Source organism: Silurus meridionalis, chromosome 2 (assembly GCF_014805685.1).
Source record: "Silurus meridionalis isolate SWU-2019-XX chromosome 2, ASM1480568v1, whole genome shotgun sequence".
NCBI classification, from domain to species: Eukaryota; Metazoa; Chordata; class Actinopteri; order Siluriformes; family Siluridae; genus Silurus; species Silurus meridionalis.
The window spans coordinates 13,229,112-13,253,770 of record NC_060885.1 but is presented as its reverse complement, the minus strand read 5'-3'; the positions used below and the strand labels follow the sequence as shown (position 1 = coordinate 13,253,770).

At 37.8% G+C, this 24,659-nt stretch overlaps 1 protein-coding gene across 3 annotated transcripts in view; it reads left to right on the top strand.

Annotated features, from left to right (window-relative positions):
- Nucleotides 1–10,852: 10,852 nt before the first annotated feature.
- Nucleotides 10,853–24,659, top strand: part of LOC124399593 (inositol polyphosphate-5-phosphatase A) — a 145,541-nt gene continuing 131,734 nt past the window's right edge. The window contains exon 1 of one of the 3 annotated variants that reach the window (XM_046870617.1): nt 10,853–11,415. In XM_046870617.1, coding sequence (XP_046726573.1) covers nt 11,341–11,415 — 75 coding nt within the window. In that variant the 5' untranslated portion in view covers nt 10,853–11,340. The remainder of the gene's footprint in view (nt 11,416–24,659) is intronic. The other 2 variants (XM_046870635.1, XM_046870625.1) reach the window with 2 other exon arrangements.

Below are 24,659 nucleotides of genomic sequence, written 5' to 3'. Positions count from 1 at the left end.
AAAAAAATCTGAAATACACAACAAATCACAAACAAATAAACTAAACCGGCCTGCCTCAGTTGTTTTTTTCTTTCTTTCAGTGGAACGGGATTTCAGTGTTAAATTACTAGATTAAAATAATTTCAGGTCACGATCCTCATATTATTTAGCATCAACAGCTGTTCTTCTTTTTGCTTGATTTTCATATTTATTGTATTTGTTTTACAGTAACAATGCAACACTTGTACCTTTGTAACTTTTTTTTTTATGAAGATTACTAATTTTAAAATCTATACTACTGCTTTAGTTGTGTAGCAGGTCAACATCATTGCCTCTGTTCTTGTTTAAATCTGTGGTTGTCTTTGCAATGTTTCTTCTTTGACTTTGTCTTTAAGTGTTTGCTGACTGATTACCAGTTTTGGCATCTTCACCCAGAGATTGGCAATTGAAGTCATAATGTTCCTGTATCTTCTTTGGACATTTGCACATAGTGTTTATTTTATCTCCATATCTGTGACATAAATTCATAATACAAATATTAAGCAAAATAGTTATTCTCTAATGACAGCTGTAACCTGCTGATGTGTTTCTCCCTCACCTTTATCATGTGAGTGCATCAAATCCATGAAGGATTTACATCCTCTAACCCCTATAACACACACACACCGTTTCTGAAGCTTTTTAAAAAAAAGTGAGTTATTGGTAACTTATAACCTTAAAAATTATCCTGGATATTATCACTTATTATGTAAAATTAAACATTATCGAATTGCCTTCTAAGTAGCAGGGTTGGAAAGTGTGTTCTACTTAGGTTTCTGCCCAGGGGCTCATGATTTACTAATCCATCCCTGTATATGGTACTTAAAATCTAGTGTGAGCTAATATAGACTAAAAGAGAACCTAATTTAATCACATTTTTTAACACCAGAAAACATTTACAGATACATGTTAGTGTAATGTACTGTAGTGTAGTGCTGGATCAAATTGGATACAAGTACATGTTGCTACAATGTGCATAAAGCTGAGTTATGTTTTTCTCATTCTTGTTTGACACTCATTGTTTCAGTGTAATGGTTGTTGATTTGGATTTGCATTTCACTATCATTGTCAGAAAGTGCCATTATGAAAATTTTTCAAGGCACCTAGTTCTTACATTTGTTTTTAAATTGTGGCCATATTAGGTCACAATTAAATTGAAAAAATATTTGATAATTTCTTTAAGCCAAAGTGCTTGAGTTGGTAACTTGTAGTCATATTTAAGCTTTACCTCTGGGCATGATCTATGAAACCCACCGACAGATATATGGTGGAGGACCATCTTTACCACCTACTGAAAATAAAACAGAGATATATTATATACCGTATTTTCCGGACTATAAGCCACTACTTTTTCCCCACGTTTCGAACCCCGCATCTTAAACAACAAAGCAGCTTTTTTCCCGGTTTCACAAGCTTCAAGCCAAGAAACTGAGCCCCATAACATTAGACCAATGAAATTGCCGAACGGGTTCAGGTAAACCAATAAAAACTCTTTATATTAAATCACGCTCCCACTGAATCGGGCCGCACCACATCATAAATATGGATGAGGTTCCTCTGATGTTTGACCTGCCGCTCACTCGGACTGTCAACAGGAAATGTGAATCATTCGTCACGCTGAAAACAACCGGGCATGAAAAAACGCACTTCACCTGTGTTCTGAGCTGCACGGCATCGGGAGAAAAGCTTCACCAATGGTGATTTTTAAACACACGACGATGCCAAAAGAAAAACTCCCGAGAGAAATTGTTGTGAAAGGAAGGAGGAAGACAGTGAACAATGACTTTCTTGGTAGGCTACTGTTTAGATACAAGCCGTTGTAATGCGTTGAGTCTGGGTCATGGGAGAGCTCGCTAACTCCAGTTGCAACAGAAATCATATAAGCACAGACAGGTTTCCAAAACTCGTGCTTTATTTTTCTTGGCAACACCGTTACAGGTTAGTCAAAGAAACTTAGAAATGAGCATCAGAAAATAATAAGAACATATTCCTCGGTCTTGCACACATACAGTAATACCGGAAAAATGTGGCGGCAACCTATTCTCAAAATGCCACTCTGCTCTTAAAGGAGCCACAACATATTTCACCCGTTACACCGTGTAACAGACACTGTCTTTCATTAAAGTTGTGTAAAGTTCATTAGTTTCAGTGTAGGCTTATAGACAGGTGCGGCTTATTTATGTTCAAAATTCAGTGGGTGGGGCTTATATATGTGCGCTTCATAGTCCGGACATTACGGCAACTGTTATATGATAAATATTTCATAGAGAAGTAAGACATCTTTGTATGGAGATAGGATGTCTGTGAAATCAGAACAGATAAAATCTTTATTGTGTTGGAAAATGCACTGACACACATGATGAAGACTTTTGGCAAGAGACTGGAATATACTGTTTAAAAGGCTGAGAAAAGAAAATTATCCAGTAATGTTATGAATAGGGTTCTGTTTGTCAGCAGGTTTTACTGGACCTGCTTGTCAGTCAACTGTCTATCTAGTGCAGCAGATACAATTATATATTAAATTTGATAAATACACTTAATATTACTTTAACAAGGTTTTCTTGTGATTTTGCAAAGCAAGATTGACAGCTAATGACTGCCAAAATAATGACTTTGATAGCATTGAGAAAAACCTACATTAGACAGGAAAAAGTTTCAGGCTACACAACCGGTTGTAGTTACCACCTGAAAGACCAAAGGAGACCAGTGATGGCTGATGATGATCTTATATGAGCAGCCTCTAATGTACTAGCACTCAAGGACTATTTCATGACACATAAGGTCTCTTTGATGCCTTAAAAATAGAATGAGGTAAGTATGTTACACACACACACACACACACACACACACACACACACACACACACAATCATAAGGACAAAATAGGCAGCTGCATTCATGATTTCTAATTTAGGCCAAGTGAATCTACAGTCAATGCTGAATTTTTTTTTTTTTTAATTTGTATTCAGGGCTTGTTAGATATGTGTTCCCTCTGCGCTGCTCTTCTCCCTGTACACCAGTGACTGCACTGGTTAGGTCCCTCTGTCAAGCTCTAGAAATTCGACCAATGTTTTACCAGTTCGCCCTTATTTGCAAGAGAGAACAAATCTTTGTGATGACAGGAGGCTGAACAACAACCATGAGTTGTTTTAGGAGATTTAGGAGCACTTTTACCATCCCGAATAGCACTGTGGCTGCAGTGGAGACATTCAGTTTCCTGGGATCTACCATCTTTCTTTAATAACTTAAGAAGTTCAGTGTGAAACACGAGCTGTGGACGATGTTCTACTCAACCGTCATTGAGTCTGTCCTGTGCATAAACGTCCATTATTGTGATTTTATGGTCAGGGAACCAACCCCAGCCATTAGGGTTGCACAAGCCTTAGTGCCGGTACCAAGCCCGGATAAATTGGGGAGGGCTGCGTTAGGAAGGGCATCCAGCGTAAAAACGTACCAAATCAAACATGCAGATGATCCGCTGTGGCGACCCCTAATGGGAGAAGCCGAAAGAAAGTTTAGTGTGATTTGATGTTCAGCCATCAAATCAGACATTAGAAGATTACATGGTTACAATTTTAAATGTATAAATTGTATCTAGGAGCTTCTGTATAATGTAAAAACTACTGTATAAATCCTATTCATTATTGATAAATGAACAGTAAAGTCCTGTGTGTCTGATGGTTTTATCCTTCTATAAAATCTACCCATGTTTAACGTGGTTCTGCGAGTACCATATTCCCACCACATTGTGAACCAATGTGACCACAAAACTACTTTGTGCATGCGTACCGTTGTGAAGTGAAAATATGATGTGATATATAATTATCAGAAAATTATGTTGTGGATGTGTTTTATATAGATATCTTTCCATGGAAACTAATGGAATAGCTCTTGACAGATTTGTTTTGTGCTCTAAATGACAGCTTACAGAACCACAGTTTTGTAAACTGAAAATGACTACTGACTTAATTTCTAAAATCACCTGTAAAATAAACTGCATGTAGCGTAATATACTGCTTCCCATATTTGTAGATATGCGCAATATGAACTTTCCTCTATAATTCATACTAAATTTTTTTAACCAGGTATATAAGTCAGCAGAAAAAAAAGGGCATTACAAAACACGTAATCTGCATCAGCACAATCATACCAGTATGGTTTGGATATATTCCTGGAATTATATTTTTTGATAAATCATCCAAGTTCCGGTTTTAAAGGTGTTACTGTATCAAATATCTATACAGTAAGGTACACTTAATGAAGAAAGTATTTGGACACCTTTTAGTTATATATGTTTTCCCCAAAACCTGTTACCACTAAGTTAAAGTCACACAGTTGTATAGGATATCTTTCGATGTACTGTAGAAGCATTAAAATTTCACTTCAAGTGAAACAAGAGACCTAAACCTGTTCCAGCATGACAATGCCCCTGTGCACCATGAAGATAGTGTTGGAGTGTCCTTCTTGAATGCTATTGATCTTTGACCTCAACCCTGTTGAACATCTTTGGGTTAAATTTGACAGCCCAGGCCTTCTCACCCTACACACTACAAGTCAGGTACTGGCATTAGTAAAGTCTGGTACTAAAGCAAGTTGTCACACACACACACACACACACACACACACACAAATATGTTGAATGAGCACAAATCTCTACAACACACTCCAAAATCCACCCAGAAGAAAGGTGGTTATTATAACATCATATGGGGACTTAATATGGAATGGGATGTTCATAAAGCACATACAAATATTATGTTCAGGTGTCCACTGACATATCTCCATATACAGTATAATACTCTCATTACCAAATCTGACAAGTTAGGTGTACAACCAACTTATACCTACTTTAATATGCTCCATAACACAGATATATGTTATAAAATCATATTTCATTCTTAATGCATATAATTACACATACAGTACACTGAATGTATTTCTGCTAAAATGTTGGCACACTTGAAGTGCATAGAGCCCCCCACTTACCAAATCCCTTTTTAATCTCTGCCGAGAGCAGTTTCTAACAAAACGTTCAAATTTAACAAGAGTTATTTTTGTTGTGACACCATGCATCAGGACTGTGTAGTATATCTTTCAAATGAAGAATCTGGAATACGAAGAGCATTTGACATTTGCGGATCAGTTTGTATCTTTCTCAGCTAGAAGGGATGAACTGTGTGTGAGAGGCTAAGCCTAATTCTGTTTATAGACAAGTGTTTATAATCAAAATAAATGGTAGATCACAGGATGGAACAACTCATGACGTTCCAGGACAAGAATTTAGGTGAATTAAGGCTAACATCATGAGAAGCTGAGGGGTAATTTTATAAAGTCGTTGTTAGTTAACAGAACAAAAGTGCTATTTATGTATTTTTAAATACTACTGTACATAAAATAGGGCCCAGAAGGAAACATGCTTGCACATACACACTCACTCACACACACACACACACACACACACACACACACACACACACACACACACACACACACACACACACACACACACACATTCTCAACCTGTGAAATGTAAATGCATAATTCAAATTTATTAAATTAATGATCATTTCTTCTTCCCTTTTTTCTTTCATCTGTGTACTTCACTTGCATGATTTAAAAGTCACTACTCATACCTTGTATGAGAAAATGTCTGCAATCAACCACAAAGGTTTCAGTGGATGAGAAAACTCCTACAAAGACACAATAGACCAAAGCATTTAAAAAAATAAGGGAAATATTAACTTGTAAGATAAATTGCAAATGAAGCAAATGCCTACAATCCATCCTAATATTATCTGATATTTCAGATGGTTTTATTGAGTCATTGGATTACTAAATCTTTCTGAGTTCCCCCTCTGCTGTAATAACTGTGCTGCATTTTAATACACAGCAGGTTAAAATGTTATAAAAGAACCACATTTTTGTACATGTGGTTCATACAAAACATTATAATAACTGAAGTCTTTGCGGATATGACAGTTTGCATGCATTATAATGTGGATGAGAACATTTGCATTTGAGTGTGTTTCTTTAATAGCACATGATAACTTTCCTAAATACCCTGCTCCAGTAATTACTGTTTCCTCACCCAGTCTTTGATTTTCAAGAACACGTGTCTCTCATTAAATCATGTGATCTCAGGCATCTTTAAATCTTATCTTCCTTCTAAAAGAACAGCAGGATGCTGTGAAACTAAAACCTTTAGAAAGAATGAAAATTGCACAAAGTAGAAGGCCTGTTGAATGAACCTGCCAGAGGCCCAACATTCCAACTATAGTAACTGTTTAAAGTTTAGGATGATATGATAGAGAGACAATATTTGCCAGAACCTGAATGTTATAGCTCACATTGCTAACAACTTAGTTATAAAAAATCATAGGCCGTAATTTTAAATACTGTCTTTTTTAATACAGATGTCTTTTCCTATTCATGTCTATCTTGTCAGAAAACATGGCACAAACACAACTTCTAAAGTGTCAGACTTCTACCCTTTTTGTTGCAGTTGGTCCCCATCATGAGAGCAAGAGCGATAGCGAGACAGAGAGAGAGAGAGAGAGAGAGAGAGAGACGAGTATTAAGGAAATAAATGCTTATGCTGACCAAAATAATATATTCTATTACATGATTAATATGAGTAATGAAAGTAATATGGCACCTATTTCATACTACTACAGTAGGCCTATATTTTAACAATCAGACAGAATGGGTCATCGCGATGATTTGGAAAAGTAGCACACCATCTGTTTCCATGAGCATTGCGTCAGTTTCACCATGCTAATCAGATCTACATTTCTAACTGAAAAGGATTTAGGTCATGCTTGTCAAGCTCATGCGCAAAATATAACTGAGACTTTTTCCCACAAGAATGCCATGTTCCAAATTAGCCATTAGGTTGGGTGGTTTGGGGAGGGGGTGTATAACAGCCTGCTCCTAAGAGAGGGTGGAAATAGGGCACTTTTCCTCTGAGGGCAATGCATTGGTCCTGCCCACAGGAGTACCGAAATAAAACGCCATAGATATTTAACAGCACTGTTGGGTTTCTGTTCTCTTTGTGGACTGCTTAAAATTGGAATCATATGCAGGGTTAATTAGTGCCTCTGGTGTGAGGAAATAGACCCACTCATTGTTTCGGCTTAACAGAGGCACCCTGAGGATGTAGAGAAAAAAAAGAAGAGGAAGAGCATCTACTTTCAGATGAACCTGGTTTTGCACTTTTAAGTGATGTTTTAAATGTGAAGCCAAAGACCTCTGTCTCCATCTTCTCTTTTGTGTGTGACCTCTATCATTATCATTGCCCTCAAAGGCTAATTCCAGCTTGTTTTTTTATAAAAAGAAAGAAAGTAGATCTAGCGTTCTAAAAAGAACGAGATATAAATATAAAAAAAAAAAAACCCTCACTATAGAGCACTCTGTTGACCTATGGAAAATTGGAAAATTATCATATATTTATATATATATATATATATATATATATATATATATATATATATATATATATATATATATATATATATATTATGGCTGTCAAAATTAATGTGTTAAGAAAGTGTTAATGCAAATTAATTTTAACGGCACAAATGTTATTCACACGCGCTAAATGCAGTGGGCATTTTTGTTTGACCATTTTTATTACAAATATAAATAAATGTATATTAAAGAGGTAAAGTTAAAACCTTAAATGCAACACACATTTATTCACAATGCCCTTTCTTTACTAAGATATATATATATATATATATATATATATATATATATATATATATATATATATATATATATAAAATTTTTTTTATTAACATTTGTTTTACGAATGCACCAAGTCTCAAATCAAGCACCCAAATCATCCAGCAATTAAAACCATCCGTGTGGAAACATAGCAAAAGTTCCGTTTGGTGTCCAGATGATTTACGTCATTTAAAACATCATAATTACACTATTTCCTCTATATTCTATACAGCAATGAGAATGTTACACTCAATAACATTCACACACAAAGCAATGACTGTTCTAAAACAAAGGCTCAGTCCTGGCTTCACAAGAACTCACATCCTGATTTGTGGAGCAGGAGTATGTTTGTTTTTCCAAAGCACTCTATATAGTGTGTGTGTGTGTGTGTGTGTGTGTGTGTGTGTGTGTGTGTGTGTGTGTGTGTGTGTGTAATAAAGAGGCAGGGCGCAGCAGGAACCAAATTTAGAATGAAGCAAAACACTACTTAACTTGCCTCACATTTTAATCTGAAGACATGCTGTGATGTGTATAAACAGCTAAATAAAGTCTTACAAGCACAAGCTTGAAATAATGGCAACATAATATGTATACATAGGACTCAAAAATGCTGAATCACAAGTTTCTTTAGAAGTAACATACTCTCATCATTATGTTTTTTTTCCTCCTTTCTATTTTTGGCAACGTGAATTTGAGTAGAAGAGGGAGAAGGGTCAAAGTTCACTTTTTTTTTCTCCCAGACTGGAATTCCTCCATCATTTTTTCCATTACCCAGAGTGCTAGGGGAGGGCTCTCTATCAGCCAATCTAACAGACGTTCAAACACACACGCACTCACAAACACTGCCCCCTCCTCTGTGTGTTTCCCACTGGGATATCCTGTTCAGGGCCAGTAGTGTAGTATTTGCAGGAGCTGATGGAACACATTACCTGTGCATGTTATCATCCCCTTGGATTTTTTTTTATTGCAGTTATTTTTAGACCCATTTCCACTGGTGCACGTTTGTTTTCCCCCCAACTCGTTCTCCCAGCGCTATTCAGAGACCCAGACAGTGCCACATTACAGCCCTAGCAAGGGGTTTTGCTAAAGTAAAATGAGAAATCTGACTGTGTCTTTCCCTTATTAAAGCTGTCTCAGATGCCAGGTGTTTCTTTGATTTGGCCAAAGAACTATATGTTAATAGAACTAGGTGGACATATTAAAGAATATTATAAAAAATAGATGTCTTCTTGATCCATACATTGGATGGTAAAGCTATATATAAAAAGAATAGGAAAACGTAGGAGCTCTTTTCTAAATGAAACCATGTTAACTGATCTCTGCCAACTTTCTGTTAGCCTCAGTGATATTTGTAGGAGTTATGTTCCATATCCCAGTGAAATGAATGGCAAATTAGGAATACAATAAATGTTTATGAGGTTATCTTATACTTGGCAAAACAAGAGTAGATCGAGGTTATTGCTCTAGCAACATTAACTACCCCCCTACAACACCAACCCACACTCACACACACATACACACACTTCTTACGCTGCCAGACACAGCTGTGGGCACTCTGCATAACTTGTTTCAATGCGATTATCTCTTTCTCTCCATTTTAGAATCTCAATGAGGCACACTGCAAATGCTAGTGCTTTCTCTATTAAAATGACCATACTGCTGTAGGGAACATCGGTTCCCACCTTATTCTTGGGCACAACATTTCTAGGTTCACAAACCACATACTTTGGGTAAAGTCATTGTAAAATACCCTAGAGCCAAATATGATGAAATTCAGTCATCCAGTGGTTTTAAAGATGTGGCCAGAACACTTAGTGAAAAAGTATTAAGTTTGTACAAATCATGCTTATACTGTCCATTTTGGTCAAAAATATGTATGTGGAAATATGTACTGTGGAACATGTTTTTCAATCTATAAAAACATAGGGATAAATTTAAGTTTATCCCTATTGAGACGACCAGAGGCAGAAGCTTTTAATGAAAAATCTCCTGAGAAGAAGAACAAAAAACAATCCCATCATTGTCTGGGTGACAAAGATAAATAATCAGTTATAAATAATTGCACTGAATAGTTTTCAGTTCCAGTCGGAAGTAGTGCACAGTTCAGTAATGAAATCTTGAGTGGAAAATGTTTGTAGCAACTGCAGGGAAGAACATTTCCAGAAATTGGTACGGTTTACTCTATATGTGGAATCACCCACTGTAATCTCCTAGTGAGCTTTACATTAACAGCACCTAGCATCTGCCCTAATCCCCAGCATAAATTACAATTATCTCATTTATACAAATGAGCCGAAGGTTAGTGGACATCCTGAGAGCCCCAGCAGTGGCAGCTTGGTGGTGCTGGGATGTAAACTCACAAACTTCTGCTCAGAAGTGTTCCTTCCTCAAAGCTTTAGACTTTCCAAAGTACAAAATCTCAGTGTTCTAAAATATGCAGACAGGATGAATAACTCCTTCAAATGAATACTAGATGCAAATGAGCATCTGTATAGTATGTGTGTGTGAACGTGGTGACGTGATGGACTGGCATCTCTTTAAAAATGTGCGATTGCCTTGTTATTGGGATGAGTACAGGATCCATCACAACCCTGGAGGATCAAACTCAAATTGAAGATGAATGGATTTAAGTCTACACGATTTCTGATACATTTATGTATAGGGAATGCATTGACTATGCTAAATATGTTTACTAGTTCTGTTCATTTATTTTATTCCTTTTGTTCTAGGGCTGCTAAGGGTGTTACACAATCACTGCATTTGTATCTGTTTAATGCTGGTAGCTGTTTTTGTTTAGAACAAATATCTTTACATTTAGCTTAATGTTGTCATAGACTGCCATTGAATCCCTAAAGTGTACCTTGTGTGTTCAGATCATTAAAACTATCTTCATGTCGTATTTTGGAAAGGAAGTGTACAGTAGTGTATACTTTGGATCGAGAGGGAAATTGTGCAATCTGAGCCACAGCTCATGCGACCGATTTGCGACGTGCCCGGGGATTCCGTGTGGGTCGATTTGCTTTGCTTGTTGATTGACACATGTGTGTTGCCCTTTTAAGAGGCGCGGATCTCCGCTGGCTTCGTGACGTCATGACAGTGAAGGCTCCGGACCCTCCTCCTCCTCCTCCTCTCACTAACGCTGCTTAGGGGCGAGACACACTTTCTGTTTTTTTTTTCTTCCCGCACCAATCGCCAGGGAAACGCCGCCGCGCTGAAATGAACCAGAGCCCGATGTGCAGCGCGGATTGACAAGGAAACTTTTACGATGGCCGCAAAGGCGCAAAAGTAGCCACAAAGCGCGAGAGAGGAAGAGGGACAGATAGAGGGTGAGAGAGAGAGAGAGAGAGAGAGAGAGAGAGAAGGCGAAATATCTGTGCTCAGCTCTCCAGCACACGCAGGCGCAGGGCTAGAGAATGTCCGCGGTGAGAGATCACTGCAGCTTCTAACGGCAGGCAGCACGCTGGTTTTCCTGGAAGCTCCCGAGTCCTGAGTCGGCCTCCTGAAGCCGTTCCGTTTTTCTTTTCTTTTTTTGTCGACCTTTCCTGCTTTTCACTCTGTTTCCGAGGCTGTTGTTTTGAACCGGTGATAGAGAATAATTATGGCGGGGAAAGGGACATCACAAGGCACGGGAATATTGCTGGTGACGGCCAACGTCGGCTCACTCTTCGAAGATGTAAGTGTCTCATGCGAGGTTTGAACACTGCACCGCACTCCTCTGTACCGCACGCGCACAGCACCGCACACGCACCGCACGCGCACCGCTCCGGTGATCCGGTGACTTGTTTTGCAGCAGAAGCAGCAGCAGTCATTCAAGTCCTGTGCACGCGCCATCTCTCAGCTGATCCACATGCATGCGTACTCTCTCTCTCTCTCTCTCTCTCTCTCTCTCTCTCTCTCTCTCTCCCATGCGTTATGTGTGTCTGCCTGTCATTTTTTATCTATCTATCTATCTATCTATCTATCTATCTATCTATCTATCTATCTATCTGTTTACTTTTTGTCTATCTTTATTTTATCAGTATTTCTGTTTGCCTGTCTGTTTCTCTCAAATCATGTGATCTATCTATCTATCTATCTATCTATCTATCTATCTATCTATCTATCTATCCATCTATCTGTGTATACATCTATATAGATAGATGGATAGATAGATGGATGGATAGATAGATGGATGGATGGATATGGATATAGAGATATAGCTATAGATTTGTATTTATAAGTGTAGATTGTGTGTAGTGCTGCTCTCAATACATCATGATGTAAAGTTACCATTTTCAGCTTTCTGAGAGAAGCGCTTTTTTCCTGCTGAGAAGAAGATGCGTGCATGTCTGGATAGTTTTTGATCTGCAGCTCTGAACTGCAGCTCTGTCCTCTCCTCCCACACCTGCTCCTATATGCTGGCTGTGAATCTGGAAATTTGAAACAGACAAGTTTAGCAAAAGTAGGCATCCTGTAAAGTGTAGGCATCATCCCAGTCTGCTGAGCCATTTGAGCAAAACACTCTGATATAATGCTCTCATGGTTTTCTTTCAGCAGGCAGTGTAATCTTGTGTAACGCTGTCAGCTAAAGTGTGGCATCAAATCATGAATATGTCAATGAATGAATGATCAATGAATTGTATGAATGGTATGTTTTCGTTTCACCTAAAAAAAAAAAAAACACTAAAACATGCACAGCAGTTAAAAGTTGTCAAACATTTGATAATATATGACCCTTCTTCTGAAGTCTTTTCATAAATATTTCATTTAATTGTTGTAACTGTTTTATCTTTGTCACGTTGTATCCAGATTCTGTACCAGGAATACTGGGCATGGGTGGGAATGCACCCTGGATGAGTTGCCAGTCCATCATAGGGAATTATGCAATCTGATACACACCTGAGGGTAATTTAGAACAGCCAACCCACCTTCTGACGTTTTTGAGAGACGAGAGGAAACCAGAGAGAAAATCAACACAGATGCAGGGAGTTAATTAAAAGCATTGTGAATTAATTTGTAGAACTAATTTCTTACTTTAAGGAAACATCCATGTTTGCTCTCTAGTTAAAGCATTCCTTTCCGTTACTTTCCATTCTCTTATTTCTTTGCCAATTGTAACCAGAATTGCAGTGCAATGTTTTTAGAATAAAAAAAAAAGTCAAATGAAAAAAGTAATAAAATAGAATTTGCAATATAATAAAATTAAATCAAATAAAATTGAATAGAAATCGAATTCGGTTCAAATAATACAAATAAATTCTGCAGTATATACGTATACGTGGCAGCATTTAAATTCTGGGGAAGCAGAGAAGTATGGCTTGATTTAGTAATAAAGTACAGCTATGCAAGATTTGCAATTTAAAATGTATTCGTGTGCAAAAAGCAGCTGAGGAGAGTTGCAGAATTACTAATAGACAGTTATAAAATCCTTTCAGAGTGAAGTGTGATGTGATCAAAAGTTTTATCCACACTGCACATATTTGAGCAATCAGCAATACAACCTGTAATCAGACTGACTAAAGGAGCGAAATCTTTTTTACGAGCACACGCAGGTCACAGGGCATTTTCTCTTCCGTTAAACAAAATTAACTTGCAGCTTCCGTCTGCATGTAACCCCGAGCACATGGTATCAAACGTTCAAGTGGCGTAAACAGTGCTTTTTCTTCTTCGTGTGAACTTTTAGACCTAAACATAGAGGGGAACCCCCCTCCCTTTCATCACCCCCTTCCCTCGATCTTCACCCTGGTTTAAAAATAGTTTCGCTGTCATGACTGCTGAACTTTGAATGTCTAATAGATATCACTGTTTTCCTTCAGCCAGATTTCTTTTTTTTTTTTGTACACAAGTGAACGTGACTAAAAGCTCCACATGGCTTCGTTGCTTAACTATCTCACCGTTGCTTGCTTTGGATTTGCTTGTACATGGTGAAATGTGCGCACATGCACACACTTGCTTTCAGTGGTACTTTTGTGCACTGTGGGCATGCGTGTGTGTCGGGGCGTATTCCAAATTACACAGAAGAAGGCAGCACACGTTATTGAAACATTTCAAGAAATCTTTGGACTTTGATCACTGAGGGGAAATGTTGTTGTTTTTTTTTCAATGTTTTTTCATCGAGTGTCATAAGAATGCATCGGAAAGCCGAGCAGGTCGCATGTCCTTGAATTTCATGCTCTTTAGGAAATATTAATCGCTTGTCTTTAGGAAAATCAGCTGATCTGGCTGTAGCCCAAAATGGATTGAGTGTAGCCTCGTACGTGCCAAACAGTGTAAATTGTGGCAGCTAGGATGTAATGTTCTAGTATAATATGTCAGGTTTGTGGAAGGGTTTTAGATTTAGTCCGCTAATGTTTACACGGTGCATAAAGCCACTTGTTTGCATGAGGCAGTTAAGATGGAACAGTCTGTATGTGATAAAAGGATCTTGTGAGTGGGACCTTCCAGTTTGCCTATTCAAATGTAAAGATAATTGAACTGTTGTGGCATGGAATAGATTCGAAAGTTTGGTTTCTGATGGACAAGCAGCACACAGAAACAATATAACATAGTATTTGTGCCTATAACTACTGGACTATCTATTTCTCTCTTATTTGGTTGTAATGTATCGCCAACTGCCACTTTTGAGTAACGTCTTTAACTTTCTGTGCTCTGGGGGCGCTGTATCATTGGTGTCCATGCACTCTCCAGTCGCCACGGCTTGCTCATCAGGGACAAATTCACACCATTCACCTTAACTGTTGATTTGTGTAAAGCTGCTTTGAGACAATGTCTGTTGTGAAAAGCGCTATACAAATAAACCTGACTTGACTTGACTCTGACCCCAACTTCGACATCGTTTGCATATGCAATTTGGATTTTTCCTTACTTACTTCACAGTGAAAGAAAAAAAAAGTAAAATGTGCAATTAAATAACTAAGCTTCAAAGGTTTATTTAATATTATATATTTTTTTGGTTGTAATAATAATTCAATATAAATTTCTGTATTGTGCAGAATATATAATCATCAGAATTCAGATAGATATATTTATGGTATTTGGCAGATGCCTTTATCAAGAGAGACTTACAATTATTTATATTACTTATGCAACTAATCTTACTCAAGAGCCCAGCAGTGGATGCATGGTGGTAAAGCTCATGCCCCCTTGACCAGAAGTCCACTGTCTCGACCACTAAGCTGCCCAGCATCATGTTTTCACCCTCAGCAGAAAGACTGAAATTTTCTGCCTAACATCTTTGTGAACATGCGCGAGTCTCACTTCACTAGAGTGTTAAATGGGAGCTTACTGCAGGGTTTGCTCGCATTCTAGTTATGTAACAGTGTTTATGCTGTGCTTTACTGTACAGTTTTTCACTGTTTACACATCCTCCTTTATTTCTTAGACTGTTGTCCTTAAGCTAATTAATGCACTTAATATGAATAATTACTGACTTAAAAAAAACCCCAATAAAACACATAATTGGTTCATGTGCGTTTAAGCAGAAGTTAAGACAATTTGTGTGTGTTATGTTAAAACAATCACATCAGGTGCAAAGTTTTCTTTTTTGGAAAGCGATCAGTGTATTTTTCTTTCTGTGGCAGATGAATGAACAACAAAAGAAAACCCACCTAATGGGCATTCGAACAGCTTCCTGAACCTGCTGCAGTAAATATGGAATGCATAGCCTGTTAACTGCTATTTATATACAAATCCTGATACTATATTTACTTCAAAATATGGAGGAGTGAATCATTTCGTTTGGACTTATGATCTTGTATAAAGCTGAGAATCGTCAGTCAGGCGGTGCATCTGTTCTTAGCGAATGAGACAATCTGTGTTAGGGGTTTTTAATGTTGTAATTCCACAGTGCTTCCTCGAGATATTACAGAATCCTGAGTTAATGAAGAATCGTATCAGTATCAGTATCAGCCCCACGGCATGTCAAAAGACGCAATTCAGTTAAATGGTGTCACATTAATATTGCAATAACATTTGCGAGTCACTGCAATTTGCACTGCGGTGCAGGGTGAGGACATTAGCCAAACTCATGTTTTTGTTCGGTGCATGTTGTCACAAATTGTATGACATTGATGTCTTTGGATTGTTTGTGCATAATTCAATTAACACAAAGAACACCCCAAAAAAAAAAAAAAAAAAAAAACAGGACAACAGTAGCTGAGATATTGATAAGGTTTAAAACACAAAAGCAGTGTTTCAGATATTTCACTAGGATACGTAAACAATCAGTTTGCAAAAGTGCACATAGAAATCCCAGAAACCCCACAAAGAACATGGAGTCAATGCTGAATAGAACATCAGTCAGATACATGAATAAATAGATGTAAAACATGCGCATGCTTTCACCTTTTTCTTTAAATTTGCATTGCGCTACAGCCCTTTCCTTTGATTCAGTTTAGCACAGTGTCGCTCACGACCCAAAACACACAGCATGCTTGGTTCATCGCTTCACATCACAGTTTGGTCGATACGGACACAAATCATTTTTCAGTGCAGTCGATTCACAGTAACTGCGATCGCCTCGCACAGAGGCTCTCGGACTGGTGGTTTTAAACTGCACCAGAGAGTGATTGTTGTGTGAGGGGGAAACACGCCAGGGGCTAAACCACAGAAAGCCATCCGAAAATGGGCAAACTTTTTTTGTAGGATAACAAAAAATCTATTTTGTGCCTAAAACCTCATGAACTATTTGACGCTTATCTGCTGCCCTTTCCACATAAACAAATCTGACAGACTGACAGTAAAGACACTACAAGGTCAATAAAAAAGATTCACCTCACTCTTGTACGGTTTTACAATACTGTAAACCAGCCACACTTCATAACCTTGTGTAGAGCTCTGATATCCGAACTTGTTCAATTGACTGTCAGTCTCGGAGGCAGAAAAGAAAGTTACTGCAATGAATATTGATGGTGATTTCTGCCTGCCGTCATGTCCCTCATTTCTGATAGAGATTTGTGTAAAAAAAAACAAAAAAACAAACAACAAAAAAAAAAGGTTAACTAAAAACATTTGCTTTGCAGTTAGTGCAGCATCGGGAAATTTTTTTTAATTTATTTGAATGCAATCCGAAGTTTATTAAGTTGTGTTTGGAACATGGGCTATTTCATTTTACAGCGCAAATTCACCGACTTTAATGTCTCATTCTTTCTCTCTCTTCCGATTTCCCTTGATGCCTCATTAGCGCAGTCTGCTTCTGCCCTGCTTTCATGAGAAATGCCAGTGATGTACTATATTTACGCAAGCCAAATAAACATTAATAAAACAGTCATCTGAAAAGAAGGCCTGTCTCAGTGAATGCGTCCTCTGCGTGGTGTAGTGCTGTTACAAATAGCGTAAGCTCAACGCTAACAGTAACTCAATTGTAAAGTCTTGCTGAGTTTCCCTTTTAAATAAATACATGCATGGCCACAAGTCTTTCAATTTTAGCCACTATATGGTAAACATTGAGCGTGTGCCAGTACACACATGTCAAGGGGTGAAAGTCCGCATGCTGGGCTGTGTGTGTGTGTGTGTGTGTGTGTGTGTGTGTGTGTGTGTGTGTGTATATAAAGGCTCTGTTGAAGAGCCACAGTAAATAACATGATGAGCAAGCTATCGCTGGCCTGTGAGGTAAGTTTCTGGATTTTGCTTGGCCACAAAGCACTTTCACCACTTCCCAGATGAAACAAATGCTTTAAGATGGATGTCAGTAATGGAACACGAGTCCATGTGTTTTGACACCGATAGACTTTCCAAAGTTTAATAGCCAGTTGAGGACGTTTGACAATCCTTAAGAGCAAAGTGTCAGGTCGGTAAATCCGCCACTAAATTAACACACGCCATCTTCACCTTGCAGGTTTTCAAGTCTGGATGCGTTAAAAAGAACTAGCAATTGATCACGAACAAAAGATGTCAGCCTGTGGCTTTTCTCAGGAATGAGAACGAAGCTGGGAGAGTGTCTTGGGCTCTGGAGCTGTGATGGAAACATAATGAAAGAAAGATTGTTGTTTTTATTAGTGCTTCGCTTCCTCTCCGTGCCTGGGTGTATATATTTCAATGGGAAAAGACTGATCTGGAATTCCAAATGCTGAAGTAATAGCCATTTATTTCCAAAGTGCCTTTTCATGTCTGTCTCCAACCTCTCAAAAGATGAGAAGCTTAAATCTAGGACAGAATAGTTTTTATATTTTCCTCTCTCAGCTACATGACGAAAGTTTTCTTATGGTACAAAAGAATTTAAGACAGATTGGCCAGGCAGACTTTCATGTCTAGAAGACAAAAAACAAACAATCCATGTGTTCACATTTAATTGGTTCTCAAGACATAAAGTATTGCAGTAGTTCAATGAGTCCAATGAGTCAAGCTGCTCTTTTTAGATGAGTACGTTTTGGAATCACATCCAGGCAACCGATTTCAAAACCGTTCTTGTGTAACAAATAAGTGATGTCCTTGGCATATACTTCCTCTTTAGATATACTTCTGGGTAGAATGCTTCACACCACACCCACGCTTATTGAAAGATAAATGATATTGAGAATACTCGGGGTAAGCCGTCTAGTGCAGGGGTCAGGAACTAGCAGAAGTACTTGGGAGAAAAAGCAGACTACTGAAGAAGAGCTGAAAAATGTATGAAACTAGTAGCCATAATTTAGCCACTCTAGTTTTTTTTAGCTAAATTAATTTACTATTCTGAGCCATTAGTTAGCATTACCTTCATAAATGTTTCAATGAATGTGTAAAGAAAGGTGGACAACATAAATCTCAGAATATTTAAAGAAAAATGTACAGCTTTTTCCTCATGCTAAGAAAACATGCATCCTATCTCTGAAGCGTCCATGAAATTGGTCAAATTTGGTAATCACTATAAAAGACAGTTTGTAGCTGGACCCTTTTGTAGTAATCCTAAATAGTCTAGTAGTGGTCTAGTTTTGTGTGGTATGAACACCTAATGTCACTGTGGTGGGGGAAAAAAAAAAAAACAGGTCTCCCGAACATAATTCCTAAAGAATTCCTACAGTTGCTGTCTTTACAAAATATTCACATGTGATGCAATTGAAGATATGTTCTTTGTGAAATTCATGTTTACAGTAAGTGTGGTCAACGGGAATTTTTTGCTCATGCAGAAATGCAGACGAGAACAAACACTTCTCCTTCGAGTTCATTGAATTCGTCACACAGACTCAGACAGCAAGTGAGGGAGAGAAAATCAGTTCTTTTGCAGGTAAGGAAGTGAAATAAAGGATAAGTACGTCAGTGCTTGGCATTGCTCCAAAGAACTTTATAGGGAATGTGGGAGCCCCCCATCCCCCAATTTAAAGAGCGGTGCAGATAACCACACTTTTTTTCCAGTGTGAATTAAACAAACCAAGATAAATGGCACTTGAATATCAATTGAGGGTCATGAAGGGGTCCAGTTTTATCAGCTAAGTAAACGCTCCATTGTGGTGCCCAGTCTGATGTTTTTCATTGCCTGGAAATAGACTAGGCAACATGTGGTGCTAAATGTAATAGAATAAAATAAGCATGGCTAGCTGAACCCATTAAATAGACACACAAATATAGCGATACTGATTTGTCCATATCTTTAAAGAGTAGTAGCTGCTATTTTTATTTACACTAATAATTTACACTAGTGTACAAGATCAGGAAGAGTGTAATCTGGGAGGTTTTGTTAATTAGTGTGGCATAATGAACTGTCATTTGTGATTGGTTTCTAAGGATTATTAGATAAGGAATATTCATGTCACTCGTTATTCATTTTGTCCTGGTAGAGATAACTGGTATTTTGCTAATTTTATAGTGTCTGCTCATGTTAGGGCATGCTCAGTAACACCCTATTTAATTATTATTATTATTAAGCTTAAGATAGCTAATAAATAGCTAGAAGCGGTCACGCATTAATAGCCTAATGTCATGCCAACAGTTATTGTTAGTATGATCTGGGAGTATACAGTGCGTCCAAACGTTCTGCCATCTGTCATTTCGTCTGCACTTCCTCAGGCAGTCTACACCGAACTGTCAGAGGGGGAGGATCTGAGACCTGGCATGCTTGCTCACAATAATTCTATCTGAAAATTTCTGTTGTTCATTATACCTCTGGAGTTGCGGTTTGGTGTCTCCTTACTACAGTATCCAGATACAGCAGGGCGTGCAACAGCCATGGTTCATATTCTCCGTTTGCCGTGCTTGTTCCGACGTGCCGCTTCGATGGAATGTAAACATGAAGCACGAATGAAAGACGTAAGACAGAACTCGCTTACAAAAAAGGGCTGGGCTAATCACAGCCTAGTACAGCCAAAGGAAGAGAGTGAGCATGAGAGAGCAAGCAAATTACGCATTCGCCCAAACTGCTGGTTATAGCTACTTTGCATATTTAATATTGTTGCACCTGGGTTGTTTTTGTTGATTCTCCAGTGTTTGTTTTAAATGATGGACAGATCTTTCAGAGAGAAAGCAAATGTGATCGAGAGAGAGAAACATAGAAATGTGTATGATGACCGACCTGCAAATCATACACAGAGTGTTGTGTGTCTTCATTTTGCTATGAAATTTGCCCAAACATGCTTTCATCATTAAGCCGATTGGAGGGTTATTATTCAGCAATATGATACTACTACAGATCGGCCAACAGTTCAGAGTTTTAAAAAAACAGAGCAGGTTACCACGTGAAAGTGTTTATTTAATTTAGGAAATGGATGTTATGACATCTGCTGTCCTAGTGGTTGGGATATGGATCATTCATTTATTTTGTGAGGAGGCAGAGGTGTTGAGTGCTTCCACAGGATCTCTGAAATCATTTCGGGACCTGTTTCTTCCCTGTTTAATGTAAAATGATGTTTTGATACAAGAGTGAAAAGACTGTTTAGTTCAGGTATTGTTACAGGTTGATATTTTTCCTGAATTTGCTCTTGACCTTTGTTCTTGACCTGTAGATAAACATGTTAACATTCAACACTGCGTATCAGTCTAGTGTGATCGAATCGCATCCACGCGAATAACCTGAGCTGGTGTAAACTAGCCCTTAGTCTTATAATTGCCTGTGTGTGTTTTAAAGATGATGACAAAGGGCACATGCATCATCCAGTGTCCTGTGAATGAGTGGTGAGCAGCTGTATATTGTTTTAAGAGTGTTATATAGTGTGTGTGTGTTTGTGCGTATATGTTGGTAATACGCTATTAGAGTGTATTTACTATAGTTTAGCTACATAATTATATTATAGCTCTATTTCTTCACTTCACTGGTCTGGTTTAGTCTTCACGGATACCATACATTTAGTTTTCTCCTGTATTTCTCACTGGGATGTACTAGTCCTAATTTGTCAGGTGTCAGATGTCAGGAACATGTTAGAGCCAATAACAAATATTTTTGTGCCAATATTTGAAAGCCACCTCCTGCATTCATTAGTTTATTTTCAGTAAACCCATATCAACCAACATTACATCAATCTATGTCTAATGTTAAGCAGATTAAAACTCTTTTACACGTCTGCTTTTACTAGCGCTTGATAGGAAGTGATCATTTTATGTATAATTCAGAGTAATGGCATGAGACCTAGCACAGTTCCCATGAAATTATCACGAGGGTTTGTGTTTGGACAGAAGCCTGTTTGTTACTAGGAATAGTAAAGCAACAGGAGGCAAATCCTAAAGTCAACAAGGAATAACAGTAAAAATGTCATCTGTTAATTGGAAATGTTCAGAGCTGTAGGCTTTTTGTGCTGAGGACTCATGAATAATACAGTCATTATGGCCCCTGGTCTTTTATACAAAATTTATCAGCAGAATCTTAAAGCATGGTGAAAGTAGTGAGATGAAGTGTGGATAAATGTGAATTTTGAACACTCTATCTCTTTATCACTGTTTATAGAATACCTTTGAATAAATGTGAATTTTTAACAAAGTTATTATATAAGCAGTGATGGATAGTGTTCAAAATTCACATTTACTGTATGTTGGACTTATAAATATCTGCAGTATAAATTTGTGTAATAGCATGCGTGTAATATGGTGAAATATAAATTAGACAGCAGGTTTAAATGGCGCAACTCTTGAGTACTTCAAACTAATATATGACACGTGTGATTTTGAGTGTGGAAATGTTATAGCTGTGTTTTCTTGCCCTTATGAGCTACGCACTGATGTCAGACTTTTTTTTTGTTTTTGTTTTTTCACACAATTTTATTACCTTCACTGTGAGATGAATTAGGTTCTTTATATTCGGAATACTTTTACTGTGCGACATGGTTGCCTGGCCAAACTATTACAGTGGGACCGTTGAGCTCTTGTTTTCCAAGCTTTTTTTTTGATGGTTTCCTGAGTGTGTAGGCTGCACCAAAAATATGTGGATAAAGAGTTTTACAGTAAGGATTGACTTAATGCAGCAGTCCATAGTTTTAATGCAATAATCCAAGGGTAATATATTGAGTTGTAATGCAGGTAAAGTAGCAGATTAATTCAACAGTAAGTGGTGAGTAATGGATGACTGCTAAAGGGATTGGTGTAGGAGCTTGCAATGAGCTAACCTCGTTAGGTAAAATGTTTAATTACTAATCCGAAGATCATTATTTCAAATCCTCGGACTGCCAAGCTGCAATTATCAGCCCCTTAACCCGCAGCTGCTCAGTTTTATAAGTGAAACAAATATTATTTTTTTGTTTTGGATAAGGGCATAAATGTAAAAGTATGAATGAGCTTTGAAAGAGACGAAGAAAGACACAGAATCGTGTAAAGTGTTTATACTTATGTGACCTAGGGCGAATGGTTGTCCGAGTTATTTTATCAAACCTTTCTAATTGTTTGGTCCACCACTTTAACACCTTAAGGTCAGCTTTATCTTTGTCTGAACAGAGTGAGTAAATCCCAAATCAGCATAAATACATTTCAATTCATTTCAGCTAGCTCTTGAGGTAAATGAAAATGAAAGTATGTAAAGAATGCTGGAGTGTTAATACAGACCAAGGGATGCAAACTTCTACATGATCAGGTACTACATTTATTTTGCACATTTCTACAAAACTTTAAGATTGAATTTGTAATGCGTTTAACATACGGTTGTTTCCATATGTTTAACTGTAAGGTACATGCAGGAGTTGTTGTGCTGTGTCCTGACTTCTATTGCGGACCGTTGCTTATGTTTTTGGCTATCTGTCCTTCAGTCTGTTTGTGAGTCTGTCTATCAGTGCATTCGTCCAAGATTTGTATTGCTGTGATCTGTCAAGAATAAGGGGTTGAGTGATTTGTATGGTATTACAGTAATCCCCCGCTTTACCGCAGTTCAAATCTCGCGTCCCCATTTTATCGGAGAATTGCATTTGCCACATAACTAATTTGTTACACAAATCTCTCACAGATAGCACGATAGACCAAAAAACTTATAGGGAATTGTTTTTATGGAATTTTATGTTGAAAAAATGACATTTATTAATTAAAAGAAAATTATTAATAATAAAATGAAGTAAAATGTTAATAGTACTGTATAAATAAAATAGCATTTTTGGGGTGGCGTACGTTTACCGCGGTTTTTTGTTTCGAATACAGTAAACGGGGGATTACTGTATTATTAAAACTAGCAGTTGAACAGAAGTCATATTGGATTTGGTCCAAACAGGCCAGAGGTCACTGTAAGGCCAAAAGGTTTTCTCTAATAGCTTCTGTCATGTGTTACACATCCCTGTTAACATGTAATACAAAATTGCACGTTTCTGAAAAGATCTTTCAGAATTAAGGAAAAATATCTGTGTGTCTGAGTATTTTTCTATTCCTGGCTACATTTACTAGTCAAAGACAGTGAGGTGGATTATAAAAGCCTAGGAGTGATGAGAGCAATGTTTCCTTCAAGACATTTAACATTAGCCATTAAACAAGATAAAAAAGAACGAGGCACTTAACCTTTAAGGATTGTACTGTACATGACAGCCAATTAGTGTTTTTTTAAAATCCAAGTTTGAGTGTGTACATGTCTGCCTTAGTGGTCCTGGTTTCTCTCACCCATGGAAAGCATTAGCATAACCATAACGGAGAACCCTGGAGCAGCATCAGTGTTTCTGTCTTTGCCACAAGGTGCCCATTTATGGCAAATGTGCAGTAGAGGTTGGCAATACATTAACCCCTGCTTTGCATCAGCGATTTGTATATTCATGCGTACACGCACAAGAGTTATCCACGTACTTGATCCCTGGTGTTGTTGTTTCTCTGGTAGTATCAGATTGCCATGTGTTTTCACAAGAGACCTTGGAGAAAAGCAAATGAGTCATTTGGAGAAGGTGATCAGGGAACAGCTATCTCACCCAAGGCTACTGTTAGGGGGTGGATATATATTTAATTGCACCTACATTTCCTCAGAGATTTTCTCAAGTTCTTTTGCACTCTGCATTAGTGGAACAGTTTGTAAAGAGTTTTGGGAACATGCCTAGAAAATGTTGACTGTTTCCAGAGTTGTCAAATCGTGCTGCCCCGACTGTTGTTAGTTACAAGTTGCTGGTTGTCCATTTTTCAAGGGAATCCACAAAAGAGTGACGCTTTGATTGGTCTACTAATGATTCCTTGAGGGAAGTGTGAGTCATGTCCCATCTCCAATCACTGTAATTTACTTGTCACTTGTAGTACATTGAATTTTTTTTTTTGTTGTTGCTGTTTCAGTAGCCATTTCTTCTTGTTTAAAGCTTATCACCACTATTGAGCCTGAAGGCTAGTGAAAAGTTATCACTCTACTCTTTGTTTACCTGGTCTCTGCATTTTCCATTTCAGAGGTATGGCCCAACGTCATCATGGAGAGCAAGTGTTATAGGATTGTAGACATATAGTGATAATTGAGCAAGCGTGTTCAAGCGTTTGAGGCTAGCATCATGTTTAAATACAGGAGCAAAGCTCATAGTTTCTAGCTGGGTTTTTTTTCGCTGTGTATGTAATGCTAAGAAGATAAAATGTCACAGGACCACTCACTCAGAATCATTATATTGG